The sequence below is a fragment of the Euprymna scolopes genome, chromosome 21 (genome assembly GCF_053919585.1).
Source record: "Euprymna scolopes isolate OS-2025 chromosome 21, ASM5391958v1, whole genome shotgun sequence".
Lineage (NCBI taxonomy): Eukaryota > Metazoa > Mollusca > Cephalopoda > Sepiida > Sepiolidae > Euprymna > Euprymna scolopes.
Genome location: NC_136502.1, coordinates 73,603,807 through 73,626,136, shown reverse-complemented (window position 1 = coordinate 73,626,136; position 22,330 = coordinate 73,603,807). Strand labels below are relative to the sequence as shown.

Below are 22,330 nucleotides of genomic sequence, written 5' to 3'. Positions count from 1 at the left end.
ACAATTTAGGAAAACCACAAAACAAAAAGATATTTATTTATTTTAAAGACAATAATATATAATAATAATTTATATAATATTGATATAAGAAACTAACAAGAACAAAATATTATCAAAATAACAGGAGATCCTGATTGGCCTTAGTCTTGAAATAATCAACATTATAAGTAGAAGGAAAACAGTCAGCAGGAATAGAGTTCCACAAGCCTGCAGTTTTTGGAACAGAAATCTGTATTAAATGAGGTATTAAAACAGCAAATTAATGGAGACCACGGGATCAACGAATAAAAACAAAGTGGAATATTTTGATAATGAGTGAAATAAAAATTGTAAATAAAAAAGGTAATCTAATTCCTACCTCATAGATGACTTCTGTAGCAGTTTGTACTTTAATTCCAAGAGCTGAACTTCTACGTCCATCATTTAAGCCATCTGCACGATGTTGTGGCCTTCTGCCTCTTCCCGGTAGAGTTCTACAAAGCACATCTTGTTCTGCTCGCACAGCAACAGACACACCAGACCAATAAGTAGTCTGGTAAGACGGATGCATTGCATGTGCCTGTTCGGGATAATATTTGCTGGAAGAGTCAGCCAATGGATGTGCTTGTGCAACACTTCTGGTATCAATGCAACGAAGGATGCAGATGGAAATTGCAGCAGTAATTGGTATAGCAACGGTGACTGCAACCAACACAATGACAATGAGTAAATACTGGTGGATCTTGATATCAGTGTGCGTATAGGCAGCATTTAAGATATCTGCGGTATTGTTACTAACTGTCAATGTCAAAAAGACTGATGTCTTTGCAGATAAAACTGGACTACCACTATCCTTGACCATAAACTGCAGGTGATAGGAGCCAGCATCTTGATGGCCAAGTAAGCGAGTGAAAGACAACAATCCAGTATAATGATTGATGGCAAACAACTGTTTATCGTTGCCTGCAGTTATTTCATATTTGAGAAATGCATTCTCTTGACTGTCACTGTCGGCAGCCTTGAGAAGAGTGATGTTCTTTGTATGATGTGGATGATATTTGACATCGAGATTGAAAGGATTCACACTGGGAAAGGTAAAATATGGAGCATTATCATTTTTATCTTCAATCTGCACAATGACATTGACGCTATTATCAAGTGGAGGGTTTCCATTATCTTTCACTAAAACGTTGAATTTATAAATGTCTTTGAACTCATGGTCAAGAGACATGATTGTTGAAATCAAGCCATCACTGGTTATCTTGAAAGGTAGGAAGTCTTCATTTTTCGTAAGCAAAGAATATGTGAGTCTACTGCCAGCTCCCAGATCAGGATCAGTGGCATTGATAGAACCAACTGACGTCTTTGGACTTTCATTCTCAAACACAGAGAATTTAAATGTATCTTTTGTAAATTGTGGTCTTACATCATTGACATCTTTGACTTTGATGGAGAACTTGCTATCACTGTGTTGTGGAGGAGATCCTTCATCTTTGCAGCTGATTGTAACATCATGGTGCTCTTGCATTTCTCTGTCAACTTTGTGTTTCAATGTCACTTTGTATTCTTTGGATTTTAATTTCTGTAAACGAAATTTATCATGGTGCAACTCACATTTGACTTGCCCATTTTGTCCAGCATCAGAGTCAGTCACTTTAACATAAGCAATAAAACTGCCAATCTCAGTATCTTCTAAAATGGTTGCAATTTTGTCCGTTGATTCTGACATGAAAGTCACAAAAATCTTTGGTGGTCGATTTTCTGTATTAATTACATTCACTAATATACCTGCAAGTCCATTTAGTGGAGGTTTACCACCATCTTTTGCACCAATAAATAATTTATAAACGTTTTTACGATTTGAGGGTAATTTGTTGGTCAAAAATACTTCCCCTGATAAACCATTTATTTTGAAATGATTTTTTACATCTTCTGAAGTTTCTGTGCTGATATAATAAGAAACTTTACTATTTTCTCCTTCATCCAAATCTGTTGCTAAAACTGTGACAAAAGGCTTATCACCATATTCTTGGTTGTTAATGGAAACATTATAAATATCTTTGCTAAAAACTGGTGCATTATCATTTATATCTGTTACTTTAATTTGAATGTTTAAAACACTTTCTTTTGGAGGAGATCCACCATCTCTTGCAATCACTTGTAACATGTATGAATCTTTTTCTTCTCTGTCTAGTTTTTCTTCACCAACAATTGTTAATTTTGGAGTTCCAAAAGGTGTTTTATGAATTGATAAAGAAAAAGGTTGATTATTTTTTTCTCTTAACTCATATGTGATTTGAGAATTCAAAATACTAATGTCTTTATCTTTTGCATTTGAAATAAATTTTTTAAATCCTTTACTATTTCCTTCCAGAAATTCCAAATGAATTTTCTTCTCAGGAAATTCTGGTTTATTATCATTGACATCATTTATAATTATTTTAATTTTAATAATCTTCAAGAATGTCTTTCCTTGTCGTACAGCCACATCCACCATTTGGAAACATTCTGTATTGTAGGTACAAAGAGATTCAGCATCCAATGTCTGTGATGTGAAAAGTTTTCCTTTCTTCCGAGAGACATGGAACAACTGTGAAGTGCCCGTTATTTCTTGTAATAGTTGGTTGAAAGTGATCAGTCTTCTATTTTCCAAAGAAATGTCATCCATGATATGAGAGTCTGAAGCAATGTCACCAAGGTAAGTACCTGGACTTTTTCCTTCATCTATTTTGTATCTCAGGTCTTCACTTTGAATCAAATGTATGACAGATGTGAAGAAATACAGCATCAGCATCATCGTGTTTACACTTGTGTTATGTTTTATCATTTTTATTTGTTTTTTGGCTTTGTACTTTTCCTAAAAAAATATGAAAATACATTTTAGTTAAGGACTCCTAATATCAGTTCATGCATACACATCTAAATATCCGTCACAGTTAATATTAATTTTAAATCAAATTTTCAAAGCATTTATTCTTTTTAAAATATACCAAATGAATTTTGTTTGATTCAAAATACTTTATCTGAAATGCAAGGAAAAAAGAATATATATAAAGTTCCTAGAACATCAAATAATTGTTTAAGTATAATAGGATGATGAAAGTTTTTGATTGAACATTATGCTTTTATAATAAATATGAAATATTAATTGATAAAATATAATAAATCTAAAATGTCAATTAATAAAGCAAAGCCATTAAACACTCCAATTTCATTGATAATGCAGCTGTTTTTCATACTGAGTTTCTCTTTTATTGTTCTTTGTTTGTTTTTTTTAGCACTGATTTTGTTGTTTTTTGTATAGATTACAAATAAAAAGTTATTATTTTAGTATTGGAATCCTGTGAGATGAGTATTTTGTATATTTGTTTATTTATTTATTTGTTTATTTATTTATTTGTTGACTGTTATCCTCATCTTCATAGTTGTTGTTTCACAACGTTTTGGCCAACTATTCTTCTAGCCTTCATTGGGTTGTTAGCCACTGTATCCTTCGAGGACCATGGCATTATCGATAGAGACGTTGAATCTCTACAGTTCCAGGTGAGTCTTGTCTGAAGATAGCAATTTCAATCTTAACTAAAGCCAGCCAGAAGATTAGTTGGCCAAAATGTGGTGAGACGACAACAAATATGGAAGACAGTAATTACTGAGGATACATTTAAGAGACTCAACATTCCAATCCCGTTGCGGTTAACCATCTGACAAAAGCCAGAGGAATAGTTGCTTGAAATGGGAAACAACAACTATGAAGATGAGAATAACAGTCCGCAAATAAATATAAAAAGTTATTTTAGTGTTTATCGCAATTTCATTTCCATAAATGATCAGAACATGATTGATGTTCTATACATATGCAAAAGTATAGAAATTTATAAAACGACTAATTTTATTTCTTACGAATATATCTAATATATGTAAGTAATCCATTTTATAGATGTAAATATAAATATTCAAAATCTGAAAACAAATCTTAGATTGAAAACAGACACAAGCATTTTGGATAAAGGATTATAAACATCTTTGTACATAATGAAGTATTTTTGAAATTTTCTCTTTTTTTGTCTAATTAGCATGAATGGATATTTTTTAAGTATTTTCAGAACCTTTTTATTAGGTTGACACTAAAGTTTTTGCGGAATTTTTCATTTTGATTTCAAATGATGTATTTTCAAATAAGTTTTTATTATAATACCTTTACTTTATGTATCATTTTAAAGAACGTTTTTTTGCTCTATCTAATCATTTAAATTACAATTACGTCTTCTTTTCAGAACGTTCGATATAAGATAGAAAAAAGCAAATTTGCACAATTTTCTTATTTCAATTCAAGCTAGGCTGAAAATCTGCTGAAACAGTTCATGATATCAACAAAGCATTTGACCCAGGAACCACTATTGAATGTACAACACAATGGTGGTTTATGAAATTTTGTGATGGCAACAAGAGTCTTGAAGATGATAAGCATTCTGGTCAGCTATTGGATGTTGACAATGATCAATTAAGAGCCTTAGTCGAAGCCAATCCATGTACAACTGTTCGAGGACTTGCTTCTGAATTAACATATACAACAATTTCCAACCACTTTAGAGAGATTGGAAAGACAAAAAAACTTGATAAATGGGGTCCTCATAAATTGAACAACAACCAAAAGAAAAACTGTTATGAAATGTCATGTTCCCTTCTTTTACACAAGAATGACCGGTTTCTTTGACTGGGTTGTGACTTGCAATGAAAAGTCGGATCTTTACAACAACCTATTACACTTAGCTCAGTGGTTAGATGCCAACTAAACTGCACGACACTTCCCAAAGCCAGAGTTGCACCAAAAGAAGGCCATGATGACTGTTTGGTGGTCTGTGACAGGTCTCATCCATTAGTTTTTTACTGTAGGCAAAACTATTATGGCGGCGAAGTACTGTCAACAAATGGATTAAATGCATCAGAAGCACTCAGCATTATTCGACAGAAAAGGCCCAATTCATCTCCACGACAATGCCTGATCGCATGTTACTAAACCAACCTTGCAGAAGTTGGACGAACTAGGCTACGAAACTCTGCCTCACCTGTTATACTCTCCAGATCTCTCACCTACCAACTACCACTTTTTCAAGCATCTCAACAACTTTCTGTTTGAGAAATACTTCAAAAACCTAAGCGATATCAAAAATGCCTTCAGCAACTTCATCGCCATCAGAACACAAGATTTTTACATTACTGGCATAAATACACTTGTTTTGCATTGGCAAAAGTGTGTTGATTCTGATGGTGCTTATTTTGATCAATAAATTTTGTTTGAACTGAGATATATTCTTCTAGATTTAAAAGTAAAAAGTCGCAAGAATTTTCTTATCAACTTTTTTGTCAACTTCATATATATGTGAGTATTTTGCTTACTGAATTTTCTTGCCATTATTAATTACAACAGAATGAATTGTTTCTAATAAAATAGTTATTGGAAATGTGTACAATTTATCTTTTCATATCAACTTATATTTATATCCTGTCAGTTTAGTGTATGAAAAATAATTTAATATTGATGTAAATTTACTTCACATATATATATATATATTGTGTTAGACATGTGAAATTTTCTTTATAATATTAGTTTAAAGATTATTTTACATACTGGCATGTATCGGCCAGCTTTAAGAAATTGATTTCCAAAGTAATCTACCTCTTTCCTGATTTTTATTTTATGCCTTTTTCTCTTAAGTTCATGTTCACTTTCTTCCATGTTTTCTTTGGCTCTTCCCTGCCTATTGAGCTTTCTACCTCAACTTGTTCTACATCTGCTAACCCAAGAATTCTCATCCATTTCATGGGAGGCCCAAATTCATTTTTAATTGTTCAGTAATCTATAATTGACTTTTACTGCTCCAATTACATTAACGTTATGTACATGTGATCTGCCTTTTCTATTTTTGTTTCTTTTTTAATTATTATTTTCATTGCCACTGAAACTGGGTGTTGATAAAGTTAACAAAGGGCATGTTTTGTATGACTTTTAAAATGGGTTGGAGAGCTGAAGTTTTACCAGAATACTTACTTTGAGTGATTTTTTTTTTTTTTTTTTTTTTTTTAGTTGGGGGGGGGGGGGGCTACCTGCTAGTTCTTTAGGGGTCGTTTATTCATTTGTATTAACTAGATGATTCTATTGTTGGCATTTGTTACCTGATATCTTTCTAGTTAGAATACTTTCTTGAAAGACATTGGGTACTTAAAGGAGGGATCACATTAAGTTGCCAAAATCCTTAGTGAAAGTGTTTCTATGGAGTGAACTGTATTCAAACTTAGCACTTGTCAATTTGTATTGTTAATCTCTTGGCCACCATCATTAGAAGTGTAATGCAATAGATCCAAATGGAGCAGTAATGATTAGTCAGTCATTGTTGATATTTTCATTATAAATGGAATTTGGCGTTCGTCTTTTTTTTTACAAAGGAGTCACCACTTATCACGGTCCATAGGCCACTCGAGGACAAGGGTTAATGAGTGTACAGTGGTCAAAGGGAACATGCTGCAGTCATCGTTAGTAGTGGAAATTTGGTAAATTGGATAACTTAAGGGGATTGCTCATCAAGAATTTGTTCACATTGAACTTGAAGACAACCATATTGTAGTCAGTTGGAAAGCAGGAAAACGGAACAGAGTTCCACAGATGTGCAGTTCTAAACAAGAAGCTTTGTTCATGGAATCTACGTTTAGGTTTAGGCACAGATAAAGAGTGGGGGAAATTATTGATAGTGGTTGAAGCTAGATGAGTGTTTAAGAAAGTAATTTTTTTTTTTTTTACTTACATGTTAATTTGTTTATTGGCTTGGGGGGTGGGGTAGGATAAAAAAGGCCCAGACTTGTTACTGACTCTCAGAGACACACACAGAATTTATCTGCCTTTGAAATAAAAATTATTTGGTTATATGTCCTTACAAAAATACTAGCTGTTTTGAAATGAGTGATCATTACTGCTTAGTGGTCTGGAAGTGGGTAATCCTTTTGTGTTTAATTTATAACCGAAACTGATCTGAGTTCTAAAATATATTTTTATACTGTTTTTCAGGTTTTTGCATGTAATTGTGTTTTTAAAATCTCATTTGGAAGTGAGTGGGGTCTGCATAATATGTAGGCCTTTGTTTTTACCTTAGTAGTGGGTATAAAAATTTGGGTTATATTTGTTTTACATGGTTTCAATAGAAATAAATGCTATTGAAAAGGTTGGTTTAATTACATTAAAATAATAATGATGTAAACAAGTAATTGTGATCCATAGCAATGATACTTATGCTAAAATATTTATATGCTGAATTTAGTTTAAAAAATATTTCCTTGCATATAGAATTCTGCAAGTTATAGAAATTTCTGGGTTGGTATGGGGAGGGGGGGTTAACTCATGGAGGGAGATCCACCCCCGAATCAGGACGGAAAGCAACAGGAAAGCTACCGTCTTTACTTATCTTCCAGAGATTACCACGACTTTACAATTTGGAGAGCCATGGTCGCCAATGCCATTAAAAATAGCAGGGCCACTGCATATATAAAATTCTAATCTTTATTATAAAGGACGATAGTTTCTATTTTTCAAACAAACATTTTCAACAATCATATTTAAAAAAAAAAAAAAAAAAAGTTCTCACAAAATTAAATCCACCACAATACACAGATGAGACTATCACACACAACAACCATGGATAGGTTAACTTATTTAATATTATTTTGGTACTAGAATAAATAAAAATAGATTTTAAATACTCCCAAGCGATATTGATCAATACAACTAGTTGTAAATTAAGTTAAATTGAAATTAAATAAATTATTAATTCATGGATTTTTGTATCATCATAAGTGGCTCAAAACAATATTTAAAATGCTATTTTCCACAATTTCCAAATTCATTTTCTTTAGCATGATATAATTGAGAGGTTTCTTGATTTTTAAATGGTCTTATTACACTACTACTACTACTACTACTACTACTATTATTATTATTATTATTATTATTATTATTATTATTATTATTATTATAATAATAATTTTATTTAAATAATAATAATATGAAAGAAAATCTATAAAAGTCCTCATTCATATTATTGTTAATGAACAGATACAATATGTAAGCAGAAGAAAGTGACATTTGATGTGTTGCTTTTATCTGCTAGAATATTTTCATTGAAATAGAGTAAAATCAACTCAGGTGTTAGGACATTTTAGTTTAGAGATATGGTGTCCGCTTAACAAAGCAAAATATCATGTGTACTAAGAGAAGAAAGAAGAAACATTTAGTTGAATTTGAAATAAATTCTATCTTCAATTTTATTTTATTTTTTTAATTAATTTTTAATTCTTGTAAGAAACAAATTTTGAAAAGCTTTAAAATAATATAACATTTCAAATTAACATACCAAATGTATGAGTCAAACATTTTTCAAGATTTTAAAAACATGAATTGATTAAATTGTGAAAATATCGAAGTTAGAATTTTCTATACTAGAAAACTGATTGAATTTGTATCAAATAAGCCTTAGTGCATTTAATCTTTATCTACCACAAAACAAATAAAAATAAACATAAAAGATAGAAATGAAATAAAGAAATAAATGTTAATGTCAACTAACCTGCAATGTTGTATTGATGAAGCAGAAATGTATAAAGAGACAAGATGCGTATTTGTATCCTGCTGTACTGCTTTGCTACTACTGCTGCTGATGCTGCTATTGTATGAAAACAATGTTAGCCTCCTTTTGGGGCACACACATGTGTACATGTATATGTTAAAAATGGTGTGTTTATGTTTATGTGTGGATGTGGGAGAGTGTTCATATGTGAAAGAGAAAGAAAACCATAGTCCTATCAAGTCTGCTCTGTGCATTATGGCAGCTAGAGCCAATGATTCAAACAAAGCAAAGACATTAAGAGAAGGGCAAGTATTTTTTGCTTCTATTTTACATAGGATCCTGCTAACTGAATAATCTACTAAATTTATTATTAAAATATTAATGATTATTAAAAAAACTGATGTTTTGTTTTTGTAAAAATTCTTTTAAATTTTTTATAGAATTAGACATTATTTTGTTAAAAACAATACAGATATTCTATAAAAAATAAAATTGTAAGTGATTTGGCAGTAATAAAAGAATTCAATGAAACGTCTTTAAAAAGTCAAGTAATTTTTGAATTTAGATAAAATTTTTGGACTTATTTAAAAATTAATAAACTCTTAGTTTTAAGGAATTTCTATGATTTTTCTATTGTTCATATTTTTGTACAAGCAAAAACATGGAAACTATTGTGTTAATAGAATTATTTTAATTTAAAAAAGTGATTATGTAAATGAATTTTTAAATATAAATATATATATAATTATTTTTCATTTAGCTAAGGGACTGATTAATTATAAATAAAGTTTCACTACAATTAAGAGATCTTGTATTTTTTTAAAAAATATATTTTATATTTGTTACATATCTATGTGTATATTTGAACATATGGTTGTCCATAAAATTCAGAAATTTGCTTTGTTTGACTTCAAAGTTAGAAACAAAAAGAAAATGCTTTGTTTTATAATTTTGGTTACTTAAATTTATTTTATAGATTTATAAATTTGAAAGCCATTTTTATAATTTTTATTTTGATTTCATGAATTTCACTTTATTATTTTTGCATCTGGAAATTGCATTTGAACAAAAATATACAGTTTCAAAATTTAAATGAAATGAATTATATATTTATTAAAATCGTTTCTTGTTAATTTTTTATTAGATAAAAAAAAATTATAATATTTAATAATAAAAAGATTTAAAAAGAATAAAGCAATTCTGATTATATTCATTTATTTTTAGATAAATATATCCCTGCTGGCTGAGTCTTAAAGTGAATGCATTTCTAATATATTTAAAACAAAATAAAAACAATATTTTAAATTAATTAATTTCACACTAAATTAATTTTTCTTCAATATCATTTCAGGAAAGTATGTTTTATTTTTTATTTATAATATTTTCTAGTAACTGATGAAATAAATGAAGAATTCTGTTTTACTTTTCAGTCTCTATTAAAATTGGACTAAAATTAATTTTTAATGATTGTTTATTACTTTCTAAATAAAAAATTTGCCATAAATATATTTGTTTAAAATTAATTTATTGTAACAAAATTAACTGTTGTACACATAATTGAATAGATAATCTTTAAAATATAATTTTAATATTAAGGGAATGCATAAATAAAATGACTTAAAAAATTACAATTCTCAGAGAATGATGGAAAAAATTTAGCTTTAAAAAATCTTAAATGTGTTCATTTTTAGTTTACAATTACTATTAATAATATAGTGTGATAATCTTGAAACATTTTATTCGAAGAATAGAAGCGGATTCTTATTTTCATGGAGCAACATCTCATGAAATATAAGTAAGTATTTGCTTTTCTTTTAGAATTATGCTAAGTAACTATTGACATTATGTTATGTAATATAAGAATTATTAACTATTAATTTAAATGATTGATTATTTCTATAATCTGGTATTAATATTGTTATAATCCTAAAATCCCTTTTGAGGATTGTATGTAAAATAGTGTTAAAAAATGGATTTTACCAAATAATTGATTGTAATTTTATGTTTGTATTGAATGCATTGATGTTGGAGTGTTTGGTGGAGAATCTTGTTGAAGGTTTTCTCTATTCTCAATGTTTTCTATCTCTTTGTCATCTTGTATAGTTTCTATTTCTGATTGTGTTTGTTCTTGTTGAGGCTCACATGTAACATTGTCTGCATCAACATTGTGCAAATGCAATTGCGTTTCAGATGTGCATCTATCTGCTGCATTCTTCTTCAGACTACCCCACTGCCTATAATCAGAGTTAGGGTCAGCATCTGCCTTATACATCCGTCTTGGAAGAGTTCTTGTATCCCCAGGAGACATGAATGTTTGTAATGAAGGTTTCATATCTGTGTATTCCTCATGAATATTCTCTGCTGAATGTGGTTCATAATAATCTGATGTTTCAGATGCTGAAATGAATCAGGAAAGAAAATTTGCAAAAGATGTTTAACCAAGAAGAAATGATAACAATAAATATTTTTATTTCTTAATATTCGAGGTTTGGGAAGCCAAAATAACCAAAGGAACAAAAGTTTATCTAATCAAGTTTGATGTATAGTAAATAATATTGGCTGGATATTAAAGCTTAACGGATAAAAATAACATCTTGAAAGTACTACATACATTTATGATTTTCAAGTTTTAACATTTACACTGTATTTTAAAGCTTAATTAATAAAAATGAAAAACATACCAGGTACATTTTGACAATGGTTAGCATATCTTTCAGCATATGGATCTTCTTGGTCTGATTGAGAAGGTCCCATATCTGGATGATAAGTAGAAGCCATGTGGTTTCTTTCTTCGTGTCTCTTACCACCAGTTGCACCTCGGATTTCCTTTGAAAGTATACAAATAAAAATATGAAATAAAATTTTACTTTAACTTTTACTCATGTATAAGTTTTATGATTTTCTATTTGTTTTGGTAAACACAACTATCTAATTAAAATATGAGAGGATTTTATATATGTGTGCCAATAATATGCCAAATAATGTTGACATATAAAACTTCTTGCATATTCATATAATGAAAAGTCGACTGATAGGAAAATATGCTACGGAGATTTTGTCTCAAAGTTTTGTCAACAGAACTGGTTTGGATAAAGGATCTATTGGCTATAATGTTGTCATTTGCGCAATCAAGAAAAAATGGGGCATTTTTAATCTATTTTTTTTTTTTATATATAATATCTAAATTAAACCCCTAGAATTAGATATTTTTTAGATAAGTGATTACACAAGAATGAAAGAATTTCCTATGATCTCCAAAACAAAAAATATTGCTTTCTTGTAAAGATGGATATTTCAAAGAATAAGTAAAATAAAAATTTAATTAATACAGGAAAAAAAGTTCCAGCCTCATAGGTGTACCAGTGTAGATTTTAATTCCAGGGGCTTAACTAACTTTTACTTTTTATAAGTATGTAGACATAAAATGAATGTGAACCAAAAATTCTCTATTATGAAAATTGTTGAAAAGTATAACAAAAAATTCCTACCTCATAGATGACTTCTGTAGCTGTCTGCACTTTAATTCCGAGGGCTGAACTTCTCCGTCCATCATTTGTAACATCTGCACGATGTTGTGGCCTTCTGCCTCTTCCCGGTAGAGTTCTACAAAGCACATCTTGTTCTGCTCGCACAGCAACAGACACACCAGACCAATAAGTAGTCTGGTAAGACGGATGCATTGCATGTGCCTGTTCGGGATAATATTTGCTGGAAGAGTCAGCCAATGGATGTGCTTGTGCAACACTTCTGGTATCAATGCAACGAAGGATGCAGATGGAAATTGCAGCAGTAATTGGTATAGCAACGGTGACTGCAACCAACACAATGACAATGAGTAAATACTGGTGGATCTTGATATCAGTGTGCGTATAGGCAGCATTTAAGATATCTGCGGTATTGTTACTAACTGTCAATGTCAAAAAGACTGATGTCTTTGCAGATAAAACTGGACTACCACTATCCTTGACCATAAACTGCAGGTGATAGGAGCCAGCATCTTGATGGCCAAGTAAGCGAGTGAAAGACAACAATCCAGTATAATGATTGATGGCGAACAACTGTTTATCGTTGCCTGCAGTTATTTCATATTTGAGAAATGCATTCTCTTGACTGTCACTGTCGGCAGCCTTGAGAAGAGTGATGTTCTTTGTATGATGTGGATGATATTTGACATCGAGATTGAAAGGATTCACACTGGGAAAGGTAAAATATGGAGCATTATCATTTTTATCTTCAATCTGCACAATGACATTGACGCTATTATCAAGTGGAGGGTTTCCATTATCTTTCACTAAAACGTTGAATTTATAAATGTCTTTGAACTCATGGTCAAGAGACATGATTGTTGAAATCAAGCCATCACTGGTTATCTTGAAAGGTAGGAAGTCTTCATTTTTCGTAAGCAAAGAATATGTGAGTCTACTGCCAGCTCCCAGATCAGGATCAGTGGCATTGATAGAACCAACTGACGTCTTTGGACTTTCATTCTCAAACACAGAGAATTTAAATGTATCTTTTGTAAATTGTGGTCTTACATCATTGACATCTTTGACTTTGATGGAGAACTTGCTATCACTGTGTTGTGGAGGAGATCCTTCATCTTTGCAGCTGATTGTAACATCATGGTGCTCTTGCATTTCTCTGTCAACTTTGTGTTTCAATGTCACTTTGTATTCTTTGGATTTTAATTTTTGTAAACGAAATTTATCATGGTGCAACTCACAGTTGACTTGTCCATTTTGTCCAGCATCAAAGTCAGTCACTTTAACATAAGCAATAAAACTGCCAATCTCAGTGTCTTCTGAAATGGTTGCAATCTTGTCCGTTGATTCCGACATGAAAGTCACAAAAATCTTTGGTGGCCGATTTTCTGTATTAATTACATTTACTAATATACCTGCAAGTCCATTTAGTGGAGGTTTACCACCATCTTTTGCACCAATAAATAATTTATAAACTTTTTGACGATTTGAAGGCAGTTTGTTGGTCAAAAATACTTCTCCAGATAAATCATTTATTTTGAAATAACTCTTTACATTTTCCGATGTTTCTGTACTAATGTAATAAGAAACTTTTCCATATTCCCCTTCATCCAAATCTGTTGCTAAAACTGTGACAAAAGGCTTATCACCATATTCTTGGTTATTAATCGAAACATTATAAATGTCTTTGCTAAAAACAGGTGCATTATCATTGAAGTCTTTCACTGCAATGTAAATATCTAAAACACTTTCTTTTGGTGGAGATCCACCATCTCTAGCAATCACTTGTAGCATATATGAATCTTTTTTTTCTCTGTCTAGTTTTTCTTCCACGACAATGCTTAATTTTGGAGTTCCAAAAGGTGTTTTATGAATTGATAAAGAAAAAGGTTGATTATTTTTTTCTCTTAACTCATATGTGACCTTAGAATTCAAAATACTAATATCTTTATCTTTTGCATTTGAAATAGATTTTTGAAATCCTTTACTTACACCCTCTGTAAATTCCAAATGAATTTCTTTCTCTGGAAATTCTGGTTTATTATCATTGACATCATTTATAATTATTTTAATTTTAATTATCTTCAAGAATGTCTTTCCTTGTCGTACAGCCACATCCACCATTTGGAAACATTCTGTATTGTAGGTACAAAGAGATTCAGCATCCAGTGTCTGTGAAGTGAAAAGTTTTCCTTTCTTCCGAGAGACATGGAACAACTGTGAAGTGCCCGTTATTTCTTGTAATAATTGGTTGAAAGTGATCAGTCTTCTATTTTCCAAAGAAATGTCATCCATGATATGAGAGTCTGAAGCAATGTCACCAAGGTAAGTTCCTGGACTTTTTCCTTCATCTATACTGTAGCTCAGATCTACACCTTGGATCAAATGTATGACAGATGTGAAGAAATACAGCATCATCATGATCATCATGTTAACACTTGTGTTATGTTTTATCATTTGTTTTTGTTTTTTTTGCTATATAGTTTTTCTGAAAAAGAAATAGACACATTTTAGGTTAAGTATTCTTACATCAGGTCATTCATTAATCAATGCTAATATGTATCTTATAAAAAAATAATTCTTTTTAGAATCTAACAACTTAACTTTGGATTTATCCTTCTTTTTCTGACATTCATCTCCATCACTCTCTCTCTTGTGTTTTATTTTATTTTCTCTTGCTAACTGACATTGCTATAACTGCTATACATCTATTAACCAAAGAATTCTCATCCATTCTTTACAAGGTGACCATACCAAGTGAGTCTTCTGCTTTGTACTCATTTCTCTATGTCGTCAAAAAATACTTGAACAATATCAATATCCTTGCTATCCAAATAACTTTCTCCACATCTCTTCTCATCTTTCTCCATTGTCTCATACTCCTTGCACATAAACAGCATAAACTCTCTCATCCTACGCCATTGCATTTTTTTGTAACGATTGTTTTTAAGTATCGCAAAAAGTTAGTTACATCCAACTCTAGTTCCACAAACTAAGCTAAGGAATTTTCTTCTTTTTTTTTTGGAATTTTCCAGCATTATATCTTCTCTTTCGGCTTTGTAACATTCATTCTCAGACTTTTACTCTCATAGGATTCCTCAAACTTTCTAATTGAACAAATAGGTTGTCCATTGTTTCACAGGCAAATACTAAATCATCAGTATAAAGCATCTCATCAGGACAATCCGTACAAAATTCTTTGAACACTGTTCCTATGACACAAATGTAAAACAACCGACTCAGTACAGAACTGATGTACTCACACTTCAACATTAAAGATTTTACTGAATTTGTTGCTAATTATTATACCACTTTCATCGTTTGTTTCCGTTGCTTGAATAACTTTCACTAACCACTTGCTTGTCATTTATTTATACAAAGTTCACTAGATAACATCTCTTGGCATTCTGTCAAAAACTTCTTCAAATCCATAAAAGCAAAGTACAGATTCTGTATTTTATTTACCAAAATATTTGTATTATCTCCCTTGAATTACATACCGATGGCGATATTCTGTGTGTGGCTACAAATAGTTTAATTAAATTTAAGTTTTTTTAATCATGGGAGCACTAAAATAATTTATTAGTGATGTGCTTTTATTGTACTTATACAGGAACTAAATAAATGATTTTGAGCCAATACTAATTTTCCTTATAATCTACCAACCTAAAAGTTGAGTTGAATGTAATACTTGAGATACTCTCCTGTATATGGAGAAATAAGGGCATTTTCACCTGTATCCAAATTTATTAGCAACTTCAACAAGAATCATACTATTAAATAATGATGTTTTCTAATTTGGCCTCCCAGCTTTTCATTTTTATGATTTTTTTAATATAGACAAAAGTATTACAAATGTATGAGAGTGAATTCTGATGTGAAAAATTCTGAGCTAGGAAATAGCTAACATTTTTAATATACATCTATCTCCTTGAAAAATAAATGCAAAAATATCTTTAACCAATTCAAATCAATTCTTCTATCATATAAAGAACAGTTGTCTGTTTACATGTTTGTGTGTACGTCCAGCTAAAAGTCAGAACTAAAACAAAACAATAGCCACAAACTCAGTATTTTCTTGATTAATGTTGCCCTAGGTGAATAATATCTAAAATTAAAAAAAATATATTATTTATTCTTTGACTGTCAGCTGGATCAGGTTTTTTTCGTTCAGTTTTTCAGGCATTTTCAATCTGTTCTGCAAGGTTGCAACTGATTTTAATGTGCCCCCCCCCATGCAGGCTGCCTCCTTTCCCTCGAAGCCGGGTTCTTTTATCCACCTCAAATCTTGCCCAGTCGCATGGGCTTATCACATTCTTCATGTCTTCTGACATAAAATCAGGTACACTTCTTGCATCTTCTCTTTTTTCTTTCCATATGTGAGTGGCAGAAAGAACACACCCTTTGTCTCTTTCAGTAAAGCTATTTGTGACATTACTTATTTTGTACTAATTTAGAAAGAAAATACTGATTTATTTCAAAATTATTAAACACAAATTCCAGATTTTATTTATCCTTTTTTTCACATTCTCTTTAGAGTATTTTTCTTCAAAAGGAGGTGGGGTGGCAACAAACTTTCAGTAGTGATCTATTTGGATGGTTTCAGTAGCACTCTAGAGGCCTTTTCAGTTTGTTCATTCTGTGTGGTCGGAAGAGAAAGAAGGGATTGGTAAGATGGAGGATGAAGAACAGAAGAGGAAGAAGAGAAAAATATAGAACAGATAGAGTAAGAGAGATAGAATGTTCAATAGAAATGTTACTTTTTAAACTTGGATTTTATTTACAGTGACAACAGTAAATAAGCTAAATTGAAATTGAATGAATTCTTACGCCATTCCAGTTTTTATCACCATAATCAGTGGTTAACATAAAAAACACTTTAAAGTGAGTGAAAATCTATAAAAGAAAGCTACCAGTCATATCATTCTAGTGAAAAGGCCATTCCTAAAAATTTTGACTCTATTCGTTTCTCTCAACATGTTTTACAGGCATTTGAAGAATTTGGTCATTTTTTTTTATTTTTAATTTTCTTGATTTTTAAGTATCTATAGTTCACACCAGCTTTTATATTCTGCCTTTGAGTTTCTCATTTCCCACAGTCCATTATCTGAATTTTCTGAACCATTTAAATCATTTATTTTAAATGTGCTGAAGCTCAAAAAAGATTCAGAATTGTTTTAATTTTGTTAATTTTGTTTTTACCCCAGATTTCTAATTTTTCACAGTCTTTCATCTCAGTTTTCTGAACCATTAAAATCATTTATTTTAAATTTACTAAAGCTTCAAAAAGATTCTTTTTTTAAAATCCAAGTCTTGTAGCAAAATTATAAAACTCGCAATTTGAAATATCTGTAATTTAAAAGCACTGTCAGATTTCTGTAACATAGCCAAGACACTTTTTAGAAAAAGATAATTTAGTTATTTAAAATAAGAATTTCAATGTGAAAATACTGCCATTCATGAAGTGATAAGGAATGTTCTAACACACAGATCCGAATAGATATTGAAGATATGAAAACAAATAGATTTTTCTGCACAAACTTTTGTTGAACTTAGCTGGAAGGATTCTGAACATTTGTGTATAAGCTGAAACCTTTTTAAGATTGTCTCAGTTCATTTATCTAATTACCATGAATGTGTTTTGTAAGGATTTTCAGAACTTTTATATATCTTAATATTTTGCTTACTGAATTGAAACATTTCCTTGCCATCACCACAAAAAAATTGTTTCTAACAAAAGTTTTGGAAAATATGTACATAGTATATATTTATATATTTTATAGCTTTGAATTATTGTATAATTTATCTTTTCATATCAACCAACATTCTATTTTATAACCTATCACTTTAGTGTATGAAAAATAATTTGATATTGCTGTGAATTTAGTTTACATATATTGCAATAGATGTATGAACTTTTTTTGTCAACTAAAAACAAAAATAGAATAAGATCCTAACAAAATATAGACTTATAAATAAGGGGTTGGAGTCAGATATTTTGTAATTCTAAGAGTCAGACTTAGATCTTATACTTTGCTCATCTGTAACCCTGTTGAAAACAGTGACAGATTTTTAACTTTTTTGCACAAAATTAAATTGTTTCAAAATTCTCTGAATTCATTTATTGATTTTTGATTTAATGTTCAGAGTAGTTTTTTTATGGTCTGCCATTGGGCTTCTAATTTTCCAAAGTCCAACATTTACATTTTCTAAAACATGAAAATCATTAATTTTAAATTTACTATAATTCAAAAATGATTCAGAAGTTTTTAAAAACCCAAGTCTGGTAGCAAAATCAGAAAAATTGCAAATTTGGCATATCTGTTACTTAACATTACTATGTCTTAGATATTCACCTTTCTATAACCTGACCAAGATACTTTGTAGAAATGAACAATTTAGTTATTGAAAATCAGAATTTCAATGTGAAAATGCTTTAAAATTCCATTCATGAAATTTTCAGAAATGATATCTAAAAAGAAGCAAAACGTTGCGAGCCTATCTCTGCTCTATCATTATTTTCATGGCAGATGCTTGACTGAGATTTACTCTAGGTTCACTCTTGTAAAACATTTACAGCAAACACTCACCTATCTACAACCACTATCAGAAATTTCCCTTACTCTCTATCTGTGCCTAAAACAAAATGAAAATTCTATGAGCAAAGTCTTTTTCTCAGAACTGCTCGTTTGTGGAACACAGTATCATGGATCTGCTTTCCAGTGAACTATAACAATTGTTTTCAAGTCCAATGTAAACAGGTTTTTATTGAGCCATCCTTTTAAATAAATTAATTTCTAACCAATTTCCACTATCACTGATCATCACAGTGTTCTTTTCACCTGACACTCATTAACCCTTATCCTCTGGGCCTTGATAAGTCGTTGACTCTGTAGTATAAAAGTTTGCAGGGAGAGGGGGAATGAAATGACGCTATTATATGGTTCATTTTTTACTTATGAACTAGGTGTTGATTAAAGAAGTCTTGATGTTTTTTGCAATAAATCATCACAAAAAAAAGCAAAAAGGCCTTTTTTTATTTTTTTTATTATCTTAAAGCAAACACATATTTTTATTTTACTTAACTGTCTTTGCCAGTAAGCTTTACAATTTATCTTGTTAGACTATGTTTTTTTTTTTTTTGGGGGGGGGGGGTCTATCTGTTGTTTTTTGTTTGTTTGTTTTTTTTTTCTTAGAAATAAAAAAAATAAATCTATATTTATAAATACAGTTATATACTTCTTTTTTTTTAATAGCACTAATATGGAAATAATTCTAAACCATGTCAAGTATTTTCTGGAAGAAATTAAATTATATTTTATTGTTCTTATCATGCTGCAATTATCCATCAAAAAAACTGATGAACCAGGATCAAATATTAATTTTGTAAGAAGGAAGCTATTGTTGAGAAAAATCGAGAAAGACTAACTTTATATATTAGATTTTACTAACATTACAAATTGTTGAAACTATAGCAAATAAATTCAAATAAAAAGTAATCATAACCCGTTCCAATTTTTTTTAATAATAATTTTTGGTTAAAATGAAAGACTATGAGTTAAAAATCTGTAGAAGAAGCTTTTCAATCATATCATGCTAATAAAGAGTTTGAAGTAGAGAAAGCATTTGATGCATTGCTTGGAGATAATATATTTTCATTGGAATGATTATAACATCTAATTAAGGATTAAAATTCCAGAAATTTCATCTTATACACATGGTGTCCTTTTAATTTAAAAAAAAAAAAAAAATGAAAAACATGTAGTTGAATTTTAAATAAATTATTTTCTAGTTAATGTTTTTTTTTTTTTGTTAAATTTGAACTAATCTTTGTATGAACAAATTTTAGAAAATACCTAAAATAATAATTTCATATCACATTTCCTATAAACATGCCAAATACATGAGTCAGGCATTTTGCATCATTGTACGTTGATTGTGAAATTGTGAATTAATAAAACTGAAAATATCAAACTTACAATTTTGTCTGCAAGAAAACTGATTGAATTTGTATAAAAGAAAACCTTTACTGTATTTAATTCTTGTGAATCTACCACAAAACAAACATGAATAAACAAAAAAGATAGAAATGAAAAAAAGAACATTATAAAAATGTTAATGTCAACTAACCTGCAATGTATTGATGAAGCAGAAATGTATGAAGAGACAAGATCCGTATTTGTATCCTGGTGTACAGCCTGGCTGCTACTGCTGCTGCTATTGTATGAACACAATGTTAGCCTCCTTTTGGGCACACAATGTGTACATGTGTGCATGTTACAAATAGTGTGTGTATGTTTATGTGTGGATGTGAGTTAGTGTTCATATGTGAAAGAGAAAGAAAGCCACTGTCCTATCAAGTCTTCTCTGTGCATCATGGCAGCTAGAGCCAATGACTCAAACAAAGCAAAAGAATTATTAAAAGAAAGGCGAGTATTTTATTGTTTCTATTTTACTTAGAGGCTTGTCTGAATTAGCTAAAGAATAATCAAAATTAGATTTTATGGTCAAAATCTTCATATTATTAAGAAAACTAAGTGTTTTTTTTTATGTAAAAATTATTTATATTTATAGAACCAGACAGGACTGTTTAAAAATAACTTTTTTTTCTTTCTTTTTTTACATATTTATGTAAAAAAAAAAAAAAAGTGATAACTCGTTAAAACAAATACAAAATATAAAAAATTTTGGCTCTAAAAAAATGCTTAAATTAAACATCATTCAAAAATCAGATTTTAAGATTTAGATAAAACTTTTAGGATTTATTTAAAAAATTAATGAAATTTTTAGTTCTTCATGTGCATACTATCCATCATGATCCTATTTGATGCTGAACATCTGTTGTTTTTTTTTTTTACTGGCATGCATTGGACATGTTGGGAAAAAAATATTTTGAACTGCAAAAATTAATATTTTTACAAAAAATTTCTTTTATTTTTTATGTCAATTAGAATTATAGATATAAATTGTTTTTAATCTTTATTAAGTTGCTCAACCAAGCGATTAATAACTAAATAATAAACAAGAAACTTCACTACAAATTAAAAATGATGTTGGTAAAAAGAAATTTGGTATATGTATACATAGATCCATTTTGAACATATCAATGCCAACATGTGAACAAAAACAAAATTCAGAAATTTCGTTTTTCTTTCTTTGACTTTTAAGTTAGAAACCAAAAGAAAATGTTTTGTTTTAGAGTCTTGGATATTTAAATAAACTTATTTTACAGATTTATATATTTGAAAACTAGTTTTATTAATTTTCCTTGAATATCATTTTTAAAAATCACTATTTTCTTTTTATGACAGATTTTTTGTTAAAAAGACAATTTTCTGTTGACATATCAATATCAATGAATTAGTAACTAAAAAATTGAACAAGTGTATTTTATTTCAAAACCTATTAAAGTTGAGTTAAAATTAAATATATATTTTTTTAATTTATCCTTTTGTTGTTTGTTTATTTTTGTTGTTTTTTTCTTTTCTTTTTTTTCAGGGTTTTTGCTCTCATAACCTTTAATTTTACTTTTGGGGAAAAATCTTTAAAAAATCTTATTTTTAACCATTTGATGCCTATGATAAATATAAAAAAGACTATGGTTACAAACTTAATCGCACATATTTCTTATCTTTTATCTTAGTTATTGTCATCTTCCATATTAAAATTGAATTTGATTTTTAAATGGGAGTATTAAAATAGCTGATTATTAGTTATTATTTTCTAAATGAATAACTGTTGTGAAGTATTTGTTTAATATGTATTATTGTAGTGTAAGCAAAACTAAATACTGTACATATGATTGAATGTTATTTTAATATTAAGCGAATACATTACAGAATAACTTTTGAATATAATCGATTGTGTTTCTAAATTTTTTAAATGAGAATTGATAATTTGTATTATTCGAATTATTCTGACTACTGTTCTCATCTTAAGTGGGAATAATTCTCAAGATGAGAAGTCAATCAAATAATATGAAATAATTTACTATGTGTGAAATTTTACTTTTTATTGGGACTTTTGTGATTACCTAATTGTCAAACATGTTATTATTGTTTAACAATTTTTGTTGTTAAATCTCACTATACATCAACTTCGATTTGATATATTGGCACTTATTTATTATTTACCACAAGCTCCCCCTTTTTTTTCACCATTTTTACAAACTTTTTTTTTCTGTGTACAATTACTTATCATGCCAGTAGAAAATTTCCAGTTCATTATTATTATTTTCAAATATTTTACAAAGAAGGA

At 29.7% G+C, this 22,330-nt stretch overlaps 2 protein-coding genes across 2 annotated transcripts in view; both read right to left on the bottom strand.

The window, feature by feature from the left end:
- LOC145242847 (protocadherin Fat 4-like) overlaps window positions 1–8,715 on the bottom strand; it is a 67,132-nt gene extending 58,417 nt beyond the window's left edge. Inside the window, exons 1-2 of the mRNA XM_080105964.1 lie at window positions 8,592–8,715; window positions 359–2,836 (exon numbers count right to left, since the gene is read on the bottom strand). Coding sequence (XP_079962090.1) covers window positions 359–2,806 — 2,448 coding nt within the window. The 5' untranslated portion in view covers window positions 2,807–2,836; window positions 8,592–8,715. The remainder of the gene's footprint in view (window positions 1–358; window positions 2,837–8,591) is intronic.
- Window positions 8,716–10,464: 1,749 nt separating this feature from the next.
- Window positions 10,465–22,330, bottom strand: part of LOC145242846 (protocadherin Fat 4-like) — an 83,804-nt gene continuing 71,938 nt past the window's right edge. The window contains exons 12-14 of the mRNA XM_080105963.1: window positions 12,080–14,542; window positions 11,273–11,417; window positions 10,465–10,988 (exon numbers count right to left, since the gene is read on the bottom strand). Of these exons, the coding sequence (XP_079962089.1) occupies window positions 10,591–10,988; window positions 11,273–11,417; window positions 12,080–14,542 (3,006 nt within the window). The 3' untranslated portion in view covers window positions 10,465–10,590. The remainder of the gene's footprint in view (window positions 10,989–11,272; window positions 11,418–12,079; window positions 14,543–22,330) is intronic.